We start from the raw sequence: 12788 nt of genomic DNA on the forward strand, positions 1-12788 counted from the left end.
GCGTGGCCACGATATAATAAGTCGAGGCCACGAGATAATAAGTCGTGGCCACGAGATAATAAGGCGTGGCCACGAGATAACAAGTCGTGGCCACGATATAATAAGTCGAGGCCACGAGATGAATAAGGCGTGGCCACGATATAATAAGTCGAGGCCACGAGATAAATAAGGCGTGGCCACGACATAATTTAGCCAATGAAAACTCAGGTTACGTATTTTCGAATTTTAGGATGGAGGACCTCGAGCGTTTTCTCACAGACAGGGGAGTTCCTAGCGAAAACGTTCAGCTACTTGTTGCTGACAAGGTAAAAAGACGATAAGGTTTTCGTGTAAAACGTACTCTTCAGGTTTGCATGTAAAAATCACATTTATTACTGTATTTTCACGGTAAACGGTTGACTTGGCCAAGGTGTATGTACCATTAGGTGATGAAGAAGTAAGCTCTGCTTTTAAGCGATTTTGTACCATATTTATGAATCTTGACCATTTCCCACGAAGACCTAGAGACGAAGTTCAGTGTTTTCGTGCAACTCAAGTTTTGAACGGGCGAATCTTGAATATTACTGATATACATTGCAATAATCATTGTAATGCTATCCTACATACAAAATCTTTTTGACATCATCAGACAACCAAATATATTGCTGTTCTCTTTGAGTTTTGTTTTTAACAAAACCCAATAAACAAATATAGAAATATAATGAAACAAACAAACTATTAAACAAAATTGGATGTGCTTAAATAGTTTCATAGCCTAAATGTAATAATGTGCACAACATGCATTGGCAACATTTATCAGTAAAGAGCGAAGTAATAAGATATATCGTGAATATTGAAATAATCATTTGTGCTGACAATTAGCATCGATTTTCGTAGCTTATTTTCGATTTTGAACAGGCTTAAAGTTCTGGGATACAGTCCTTACCATTAGATTGTTAAATGATTTAGAATTAAATTATAAGATAAATAACAGGTAACATTAAGATGAGTTGAGAATTATTACTATTATTCATGTGATTTAAAATATAAGCTTTGATGTGATTAAACCACTGACGAGATACAAATATTTATGTTAAGATCGATCCAAGCCTTATCCTTGAGATGAAGGATGAAGAGCTTTCTAGATATATTCCTACATACGGGGACAGGCTTGCGACGGTAGTCTGGTGCAAGTCAAGGCAATTGGAAAACCCAGAAAAACAGACCAAATCAAGCGGATTGTTCGACAGAATTCGAGAAAAAATGTCAAATCGAAGAAAGAGGGGTCAGAAAGATTTTGACTTTCTGCAAGGTAACAAAAACGCAAGAAAAACATCTCGGCGAATTGAAGTTGGGTGGATGGATTTTGACACGAAGGTTAATGCCTTTAAGCAAGTGCGGAGTCAAAACGGGGGTGGGACAAGACATTTATCAGTTTATAGGGATGCTGGACAAGCAGATATTCTGGCAGTAGCCAAACAACTGTTCTTTACCGATGGTGAAAGCAAAAGGGGAAACGAGGCGCAATTCACTTTCTCCATCAAAGATTTTAAAGGGGAAGAAATGGGCCAAAAAACAGTGGCTAATGTATATGAGGAAACTAAAGTAAAGATTATTCGTTTCTACATGTACACAAAGAAAAAAGAGAATGAGCAAGATCTGTCAACTGACGTGGTCCAACACCAGTCTAACAATGAATCGGCGAGTCAAAAAAAGGTAAAACCATATTTTGATATCAGGTAAAAGTAAAATTGATTTTTTTGCCATACAACATAAATAAGGTTGGAATAAACCTTCTCTGAGATGTCTAGTTTCTAGAAGCCTCACACCTCAGCGCCATAAAATAACATTGGTAATACCATCACATCGAACGCTTTCATCAAACAGTCAAGTGGAGAATGGACTTTTCTTGCATATACATACAGACGAATATACATGCATCTTTCACAGTGTAAAGGCAGGGGTCAATATTGTTGGATGCAAAATCTGCGAGAAGGAGCGTCACACTTAAACATACGAAAATATGTGTATTGCATGCGATTAGAAATTTGATTTATCTTAATATATGCAGTTGTATGAAATCCCTTAGATTTGTTCTATTGGAGATTATAGACATTGTTGTTTTTACCCCTAAATAATCTGGACAATGGAGATTGATGACGGCACTCCAATTGCTTCTACGGGAACGCCTACTGCTTCTCCTGGGACGCCTACTATTTCTACTGGGATGCCCACTGCTTCTACCAGGACGCCCACTGCTTCTACCGGGACGTTTACTGCTTCTACCGGGACGTCTACTGCTTCTACCGGGACGTCTACTGCTTCTACTGGGACGTCTACTGCTTCTACCGGGACGTCTACTGCTTCTACCGGGACGACTACTGCTTCTACGGGGACGCCGACTGTTGTTTTCAACTCGGGCAGTGTACGTATAAGCATTAAACACGTGGAGTATCATACTTACAGACCCGTGAAGATCCGGGATAGAATTGGTCTTCAGTAACCCATCCGTGTCGTAAGAGGCGACTAACGGGATTGGGTGGTCAGGCTCGCTGACTTGGTTGACACATGTCATCGTATCCCAATTGCGTTGACCGATGCTCATGCTGTTGATCCCTGGATGGTCTTGTCCAGACTCGATTATTTACAGACCGCCGCCTTATAGTTGGAATATTGCTGACTGATGCGTAAAAATAAACTCACTCACTCACTCACTCACTCATAATTACAATTGAAATGAATGCCTAGACTTCTTGACACCGTAGTGCTTTGTTTTAAATCAACTCCTGACGAAAACAAGTGATGTGTTCCAACAAATGGGTTATACATTTTTTGGGTTTACAATAGAAAAAAAGCAATATGATGAATAATGACGTCATCCTTGTACGGTCATTCGGTAGAGATAAACTAGATTTCACAGTATATTGTCAAATAAAGCGTACAAGAAATAACATATTATATGATACAGTCAGTATAATCAAATATCTTGTAAAGTGAAAAAAATAGATATTTCACTCATCGCTATGCTACTTGGGAAAATATCTCCACTCGATAAGAGACAATTGCTATGTCATTGCAAACATCTAGTATCCACTATTACTATTTTCACAATGTCTCTTGTAAACGTCACAAGACATGACGTCAAACGTCACACAATCGATGATATACCTCTTCTGAACATTGTGATTTGAATTTTGGTTGGGAAAAATCAAGGTCAATGTCAATTGGATATTTATTACTTTTATCAACTTGTGTGGATATATTTTATATCGGAAGGCACTCGGTTGTGGTTCTTTATATTTTATACTTCATTGTTTCGTCTCCTTGCAGGCAATGCAGTCAATTTCAACTGATGATTCACTACCAGATCTAGACACTGTTTCATCAGAAGGCGGGGAAGCCGAACTTGGTGTTGAAGACCAAAATGGTGAAACTGTAGACAGCACGGTCACATACAATGACGTGGATTCAAGTGAAGGAAGTGACTTGGCAGTATTTGACATACCAAGGCAGTCCAACAGGAACCTTGTGTATACCCGGAGTGACCAGCCACTCCCCCTTCAGCCTCCACCCCTTAGACTTGAGGCCGTGCGGTGAGAGAATTATTTATGTGATTCAAACATAAGGGAAAACACAGTTTCATCAGTAAATTGAAATAACCTAAATCAGCCATGCATAAAACGTTTGTCATTTTCCCATTTGAGTTGCAGCTTATTAAAAATTCAAGTAGATATCGTCAATTTGTATCTTGAAAGTACTTTGCAATTATTTGTCATATGTTTATGCAAACATAAATCTTAGATGTAAAGTATAAGGTCAATTGTATTTCCTATAGGTTTTATCGAGTGGATTCTTTCATATCCATAACAAAACGGAAAAAGTAACATTAAAGTTATGTTACAAACTGTTAAAATAATTTGGTCTGAGTTCAGAATTGAAGTAAGACGAGTTCTATGGATGAACAACTTCTTTATTACAATTAGTGCGACGTTTCGGTGTAGATCCTAACACCTTTTTCATGCAAGTGATGAATTGTTTTCTTGTTTTATAGACATTCAGAAAATCTTCACGAGATATTGACCAGACTCGCGTCAGTGATCAATAAAGAACGACGGAACATTGTTAATGTCACAAGACGTAATGTAATGTCAGGTGGCATCAGAGCTTTCAACAGGCCATCTTTCAACCCTGAAAATGGCTTGTCTGTTAAGTTTGCTGGGGAATATGCAATAGACGATGGCGGGCCAAGCAGGGAGTTTTTAAGATTGCTCATGAAAGAAATATCTTCTCTCCCCATATTTACCGGTGACGAGACAAAAAAGATGCTGGATTTGAATTACACTGGTAAGAACTTGCATGTTTTGTGAAGTGTATTGATTTTTGCATAACCATTTGTTTACCTTGAACTGAAGTTTACTGATAGACCTTGGGGGTATTTGACTTGAACTGGACGGGATTATAGTGCTATTCAATATTTTGTATAATGATAGATTTAGCTCTTTGACATATTTATACCATTTGAGTATCATCACTAGATATATTGATACATATGTCAAGCTGTATCCCAGAAGGTAAAAGGTAGAATACACCCATAAAGTAGTATCGAAACAAATTATGTTTAAAGGTTTCAGGTGTCAGGAAATATAGCTACATGTACATCACAATTTTTATTGGTTCTGGTCAGTTTGCAACAGCTGACAGTAAACCTTTAAAGAAATATTCCGAGATCCAGATATGTGGGTGCTGGACTTCCTCATTGACAATAATTTTGTCAAGTTTGGGGATAGAACATTTCGCCAAACGGTTGGAATCCCCATGGGTAGTAACTGTGCTCCACTTCTAGCTGACCTTTTTCTCTTTGAATATGAGTCTGAGTGTTTAACAAATCTTGTTAAATCCAAGAAACGTTACCTTGCTAAAAAGTTTAATCTCAGTTTCAGGTACATTGATGACATTATTTCACACCAAGATAAATGAATTTCTGGATTTGATATATCCACCAGAATTAGAAATTAAAGAAACCACTGAGAGCCAATGCTGGGTTTCCTATCTCGACTTATGCATTGAGATTGACAATAATGACAGCATTTCTACTAAGCTATATATGACAAGAGGGATGATTTTAATTTTGCCATCGTCAACTTTCCTTACTTGTGTAGCAACATCCCCTCAGCTCCCGCCTATGGTGTCTGCATTTCACAATTGCTTCTGTACTTAAGAGCATGTACCTTTTACTCAGACTTCAAAAAAAGACATGCGCTACTAACAAATAAGCTCTTCAAGCAAGGTTACACTATCCAGGGCCTTGTCAGGTCTTTCCAAAAATTATATGGCAGACATTCGGAAGCCTGCACTAAATATGACAAGTCACACTTCATATGATGTGATGCCATCCCATTTAATGACATTCATGTTGAGTTTTCTAAACTCACGGCAAATTGGCATTTAATATTTTCTTGAAATTTTGTGAACGACGGGTGCTACCGGTAGGGCAGGAGAAGCTTACCATTTCGCGAACACCTTATCTCATCACAAGTCGGTGATTCATTCAAAATCTTTCAACACGATTTTGCCTTTCATGTCCAATGGAATCTGTTTCGACAGATATCGAGTTTGATTGTTCTTTGGCGTTGACGTTATTAATTTATCCATTCACTGATGTAAGTTTTCTTGTTTTAGCCCTACAAAGCGGTCTCTACTTGACAGCGGGGAAGATGATAGCATATTCTGTCGTACACAATGGACCTCTTCCACGGTTTTTCAGTCCACTGCTGTTCAGTACGCTTGTTGGCGACAGCCAAATTCAGCCAAAGATTGATGACATCCAAGATGTCGCACAGAGGGAAAGTCTACTGAAGGTCGATTCAAACTCAATTCCCTAATTAGGTTTACATGATGCGTTACAAGATGCGTAACTGCCTTATCAACATTTGTGTGGTCCTATAGTGTCATATATGTTTCATATATTCAAAAGCAAATGTATCAACTAGAATTATACTTCAGAAATATGTACTGTTTCAACACTGCTATATTTGGAATAGCACTATATGTAATAGTAACGATTCTAGTACTTTGTGGTTGAGTGCCATTCGGGCTTTGAACCCACACCATAAGAATCAGGCACCAATTTGCCAGCATTGAAACTTCCACCATGTACCACCTCAACCACTTGGCATCGAAGCGATTTGTTATTAAAAAAATAACATGTTTGCCTTTGTTCATCAATTAAATTGCATGAATTAACTGTTTGTATTAATTCTATAACTTCTTTTGTCTGAATTGTTAAAACTATAGAAATATGTAATGTTTTCCAGATACGAAATGCAGAGGATATGTCTTCGTTCCTGGATGCCGTAGGTGGTGCTGATCAACTTATCCAACTTGCTGGATGTTACTCTCTTACTCTCTCCTTAGCAAAGAAGGAAGAACTTTGTGATGCCTTGATCCATTTTATTGTGCTTGGCAGAATCAAAGAGTGCCTAGATCAGTATGTACTGCTACCAAGCTTTTCAACGAATGTTTGACCGTTCACTGTCTTGTTAAATCCTTCCAAATGTTTTATGGTAGACAGAATGATATTTCTACCAAATATGACAGGCCGCTTGCAATATATGTGCATGGTGGGTGCTACCGGTAGAGCAGGACACGTTCCCCCTTTTCGCGAACACCTGGTGTCATTCCGATTTGTAATCAGTAATCCATGCATATATTGTTCTCTTTACATCGCCACAAATGCCCCATTGAATCTGTTTCGGCAGATATGATAAATCACAGCCCTAAGGCGTTGACGTTTACTATTAAATATCATTAATAAGTGCAATCGGGTTCGTTAGTGTTGCTGTTGCTGAATGGTGTCATAGTGCAGTAATGGTTAAAGTAATTTTAGTATCTGCGACAATTTAATACGCAAGAGTTAATAAAAAACAACAACATACACTCTCTCAAAAAAGAAACGCAACCCCTATATTTTCAAGATGTTTATCTCAATATGCAAGTTATTATAACACATTTAATATTGAAGACAACAATATGACATTTGGCATGGTGGCAGTACAGTTATGCATCTTTAAGTCCAGACTTCGACAGTTCTCTCACTAAGATTGACTTGACGCAATGGGGCGTCTCTGATCTTTGGTTGTAAGACATGGCTCCCCACATCATGACGTTCCCTCCTCCAAATCTGTCGACCTGCCGAACACAGTTCGGGGAAAAACGTTCGTTTCCTCTTCTATAGACACGCTGTCTTCCGTCACGGCGTTGTAAGAGAAAACGTGATTCGTCACTAAACCAGACGCGCCTCCAGTTTCTCAGGGTCCATATCCGAACGTTGGTGCACCACCTGATGTTGGTGGCGTAAAACAGGTCCAATAAGTGGTCTTCTTGCACGTAGACCGGCCTCTAGTAGACGGTTCCTAATTGTTTGTGCGGACACTCTTCTCAAACCTGGCACCTGTGTTGCAGTGACGGTAGGTGTGGCTAGCCGATTACGTAGGTGGGTGACCCGGATGAATCGATCCTGAGGTTGTGTGGTAACCCTTGGCCTACCATTTCTGGGGCGATCGACAGTTGCATGAAACTGGGTGTATCGGCTCCAAAGTCGGGAAATCGTTGTTTTATGAACATTGAGGTGCCGGGCAACGTTTCCAAAGCTTTGTCCGGCCTCAATACGACCAATGGCGATATTTCGATCTGCAGCACTCAACCGTAGCATATTCGACCTTGTCTTTCGGTGAAAATGATAGAGTGAATCTCTAATCAACGCGTGCTTTTATAAGCCCATACTTCTACTGCTCTTTCCATGAATTGCACGTGCATGAGGCTTTTGGCATGGGCCACGTGAAAACTGTGCTCACTATGATGAAAGAAACAATAAAATGCCCTTGTGCACGAAAATTGGTGTGTTTGGGCGCTTACGTTAATAAACAGTGTACATGGTATAAGTGCATATCAGAAAAATTGTATTTACAATCAATATTTTTTCTTCTGGGGGTTTTCTCACATTTTCAGACTGGGGTTGCGTTTCTTTTTTGAGAGAGTGTATTTGGAATGTTTTCACAGTTAATTCAGTTATTATTCATAACAACGATCTGACCGATGCACAATTATACACATGAATTTTGACATCTGAGAATTGATCGTTAATGGGATAAAGTATGAAACCGTCTTTAGGATAACGTTCCAATGAAACAAACACATGCAACAAAAAATTTATCAAACTCAAATTTATTTTATAAAGTGGGTATTGTTCGAGTTAAGGTGCATAGTCTTATCTGTTTCCTTACACAAACTACTTTAAGATAACTAAAGTAAATGTCTTCTGGGTTTTATGACATCCATGTCTATTGCATATTAGCACAAGATATTTTCAATTCTAGATTCCAAAAAGGACTGGCCACTTTGGGAGTGCTTGCAGAAATGCGTGTTCACATCAAAGAAGTAAGGGAACTTTTCTGTTTCGATGAAAAGTATGAATTGAACGCTTCTGTGCTTGAAATGGTGTTCAGTGAACCATCCTTCTCCGAACCTGGGAGCAACAGGCGCAGAATGGAAGAAGAGACAGTCAGTTATTGGATGGACTATCTTCTGGACGTAGCAGGTAATGAGATAAGAAAAACAGTCGGACGTTAGTGTGTTTATAATAACTGTCATGGTGAACAAAGAATATTTATAACAGCAAATTACATGGGGATATCCATATGTAAAGCTAGAACGTGTTTGAGAGTCCAGATAACCAGACACGATCAGGACTGAGAACATGGTCCCTCTTGTGTGTGTCTCTATCACCTGTTAAGATCTAACTGCATTCGCAAATATGTGTCATGATGTATTGTCAAATGAGTGAATATGGTCGGTGAGTTAATGTGGTTGGGTACATATTGTTTAGTGAGTTCCTATGTTTGGGTACTTTCTTTATTTGACAAAACTGTATTTTCAGAGGGCACAGAATCAGTCACCCTGAGTGACATATTGGTTTTTGCGACTGGCGCGGGATCCATTCCTCCCCTTGGTCTCCATCCACAGCCGCAGCTGACATTCCACACTGCAATTGAACTCAACCCTGAGAACAGAGAGAACTTCCCTCGAGCTAACACATGTGCAAATGTATTAGACATTCCAATGATCAGTAATTATAACCTGTTCAAGAAAAACATGAATGCAGCAATCAGTGTGAATATCTTCACTTCCGAGTGAAAAGACGGGCATGACTGTTTGTCATGAATTGTCTTCCCCCTTTAAGTTTTGTTTTGCATTTGTTTCACTTTTACAGAACTGTTCTGCTATAATCGATTGAGCTTTTAGTCTAATTTTATTGAATCTGTTACTACCAAATAGGTTAATTGGTACTGACATCTGATTGTTTAAGAAGATTTTATTTACACCTGTTCAAAACATTTTTAGACGAATGTCCTATCGTATTATTTCTAATATACAAACCAGGTGTTGAATTTTTAATGGTTTGATGAGGTATGTTATTAAAGTTTAGTTTAAAGGAATTGCATGCTTTGATATCAACATGACAATACCGTGTTCCCTGTAGGGTCAGAAGAGGGGTCGTTTGAATCATTTTACATTTTGTGCTTTTGGTACAAGAGAAACCTTAAATTACTATGACCCGTTTAAATGTGTCTCTTAATGTGAAAATTAAGCGGAATTTGTTTTTGGAGTTTTTGTTGAGACAAAGAAATATTAGCTCATAGGTTTGTGGCATATAGTAAACGTGTTATTTTGTAAGCCTGTAAAGAACGTTTATTGTAATGAAACGAAGAAGGATGCAGATATGTTCTTTCTTTAAAACCCCAAATACGTTTAAATGACCATTGTAAGCAAGTTTTTTTGCAGTCAACATGTTTATGTTGTAATGGAAATTAAAAAAATATTGATGTTGTTGGTTAAGAATTACTAAGTTTGGGTACAGAAGGTTTAAAACTTACAAATATCGCATCTGTTAACATTTTGATTTATTTGGATTGCATATTATGAACATCTTGTTATGTTTTGAACAGACAGAATAAATCCTGTTTAATTGATAAAAGTTAATGGAAGTCACTCTACCCCAGATATCCTGTTTTTTTCCCGGTGTGGATTACACCGTTAGCATTATAGTTTCTTGAAGTATTGTATTAAATTTGCAGTCATTTTAAAAAGCTGTCACACAACACAATAAAGAGCCATCAGTTAACAGCTTAACAGGCTATTTTATGTCATTCTTTTAATGTTAATTCGTGAACATTCATTTGTTTCATGTATCTACCTAGACTGATAGTTTTGGAGTACAACGTTCAAAGTACATAATTTGCGTTGCGAACTGATATAAAACTTATTATCATAGCAAATAGTCATCTGATAATCTTTACTTATATTACCACCAGGGCTTGTAATTCAACAATTTAAGCAATTGTTCCAAAGGTCTGCGACTACAGAATTATAACATTTTACGAATGACGTGTCAGCTTTCTGTAATTCGGACATTATGTTAATCATGCACTAAACAAGTCAACTAAGCTTATGCAAGTTATTGTATGCACATAAATTTATTGTAGGGTTGCGGCTTTTGTATCAGCAAACATTTGTCAGAAGTGCAATCAGTTGGAAGTTTTGCTTATACTTCTTGTAAAACATCAGATCTAGAGTGAATCAATGTTAAATTTGGGAAATGGTTTATGTCTGAAACATTAAACGAAAGTTTGTACTGGCATTTATACCTGCTTTAGTTGCAAAACACTAATGTTAATCATAACCATCAATAGGAATACGTGCCTCGTGGAAGGAGGCAACGAGTTACATTTGGTAGGATCATAAAACAGATGTATATTAGACTTTACTACAGGACTTCGTAGATTTCTTGTCGGAGATGTATATACAGATCAGCTGCTTCTTGAGCATTCGTTGCCGGTTGTAGGTTGTCTCTCCCCATGACTTTAGTACATATTTCATAAACGTCTTCATCACAGGGGATTGTTGAGCGAATCACGGCTTCCTCAAGGCAGGTAGAGACGTCTTCGTCGGACACAACACAGAGTTGATCTTCAGTTTCCCATAGAGCTGGAGCACTGTACATTTGCTCTGGATGACCACTTGCAATATTGTTTCTTGAGGGTCTAATGCAATGGTTGTCCCAAACGGCAGCCACGGAATCCAGATCATCCTAAAAATGTTAATGTTAAAGAATTGTTTCCAACCGATTTATCTGGTGTAGATTAGGACATGAAAACAGCAAAAACCTGTTTTATATTGTATTGATCATTGTAGGTAACAGTAACATATTTTATAGTAAAGAGAAATATAAAATATATGTCGAAGAAAGTTTACATGTATGAAGTCGTTACTTTATGTATGAACAGTTCTACTTGCATGACATAATACAATAAAGTGTACCTGAACAATAGCCATGAAACAAAACTGGATAAGGTTTTTGTCCAAGAAATCTCCCCTGAAATCTCCATTTTCCTCGAGACCTTTGAACGTTTCAATCCAAAACTGTGTACATTCCTTTCTTAGAAATGACCACCAGACTTCGATTCTTTGATTTGATGTACTGGAACCATCAATGAAGCATCTTCCGGCTTGTGGATCTGTATTGTCACGTCGAAGATACTGTTGATACACTCGGACGTGTACATTTTCTGTACCATGGTCAGCCCTTACAATGCGTGGGCAACCTCTGTGGGTCCTAACGGCCTCTAAAAAGTATCCACCAATTACCTTTGGATTGTTGTTGGTATTGTAGACCTTGATCCATATTACTTTTCTTGAAAATCCACAAACACAAGCGTGGATACAAAGTCCAAATGGTTTAAGTTTATCATATCCATCTACATGCCAAACAAAATTTGGCCCTTTGGCATAATAGGAACGCCGACGTAGTCGCCGAACTCTCCTTGATGCAACTCCCACTGGATCTAGATGACGCAAAATAAGTCGAACGTCTTCCATTCTAGCCTTTACACCACTTTGTTGACATCTAGCGTACATGATACGGTAGCCACACAGTTGTCCTGAAGCTGATAGTTGATCCTGTATAAAACTCACAACATCCACGAGAGGGCTGAATCTACGACGACTCAGATTCATAGTCCTCAGAATTCTCTTAAGGTGCCGCACACTTAGTTTGAATCCATAGATGTTGTCAAGAATGTACACAATATCCTTGTAATTGATTCCAAGATGGAAATAATGTGATATTACTTCACTGCGAAGGTCTTGATTCATAATATGACCAAGTTTCATAAGTAATGGAATGATGAAAAGTATATAAAATGGCCGACCAAAACAGCAATTCTATTGGTTAAATTATCTCATGGCCACGACTTATTATCTCGTGGCCACGACTTATTATTTTGTGGCCACGCCTTATAATCTCGTGGCCACGCCTTATTATCTCGTGGCCACGCCTTATTATCTCGTGGCCTCGACTTATTATGTCGTGGCCACGCCTTATTATCTCGTGGCCTCGACTTATTATGTCGTGGCCACGCCTTATTATCTCGTGGCCTCGACTTATTATCTCGTGGCCACGCCTTACTATTGATATTTATTTTCTCATCCGATGTCCCCTCTACGGTTCCGTACGTTTATTTACAAACAAGAGAAAATTTTGAAGTCCGGCCACGTGATATGCAAGTTAGCCTGTGGCACTGCGAGCTTGAGACGATAAAGGGAGGCAATTTAAGGGGAGGTAACTCTTGTGTGACAATAGTTCCGTCAAAGTGTTTTGTTCACACAGAGACCGTATGACCTCTGGTTCACAGCAGTGAAAGACAAAGTGTTATGTTCACTGCAAAGAAAATATCACTTTTCACACTAAAGTA

The 12788-nt window shown here is 38.4% G+C and overlaps 2 protein-coding genes across 2 annotated transcripts; one reads left to right on the top strand and one right to left on the bottom strand.

The window, feature by feature from the left end:
• Window positions 1-57: 57 nt before the first annotated feature.
• LOC124122819 (G2/M phase-specific E3 ubiquitin-protein ligase-like) lies at window positions 58-10065 on the top strand. The gene is made up of 9 exons (XM_046485962.2): window positions 58-305; window positions 1078-1695; window positions 2132-2404; window positions 3310-3572; window positions 4031-4323; window positions 5659-5837; window positions 6294-6466; window positions 8355-8575; window positions 8915-10065. The coding sequence occupies exons 1-9, from the start codon at window positions 231-233 to the stop codon at window positions 9169-9171; spliced, it is 2352 nt and encodes a 783-aa protein (XP_046341918.1). The 5' UTR covers window positions 58-230; the 3' UTR covers window positions 9172-10065.
• A 76-nt stretch (window positions 10066-10141) lies between these two features.
• LOC125376961 lies at window positions 10142-12296 on the bottom strand. Its single transcript, XM_048389636.1, has 2 exons — window positions 11356-12296; window positions 10142-11125 (listed from the first exon to the last, which is right to left on the bottom strand). Exons 1-2 carry the CDS (start codon window positions 12205-12207, stop codon window positions 10802-10804), a joined length of 1176 nt encoding a protein of 391 aa, XP_048245593.1. The 5' UTR covers window positions 12208-12296; the 3' UTR covers window positions 10142-10801.
• Between the last annotated feature and the right edge of the window lie 492 nt (window positions 12297-12788).

This window comes from Haliotis rufescens, unplaced genomic scaffold (assembly GCF_023055435.1).
Source record: "Haliotis rufescens isolate VD_foot unplaced genomic scaffold, xgHalRufe1.0.p SCAF_8, whole genome shotgun sequence".
Taxonomy (NCBI): domain Eukaryota; kingdom Metazoa; phylum Mollusca; class Gastropoda; order Lepetellida; family Haliotidae; genus Haliotis; species Haliotis rufescens.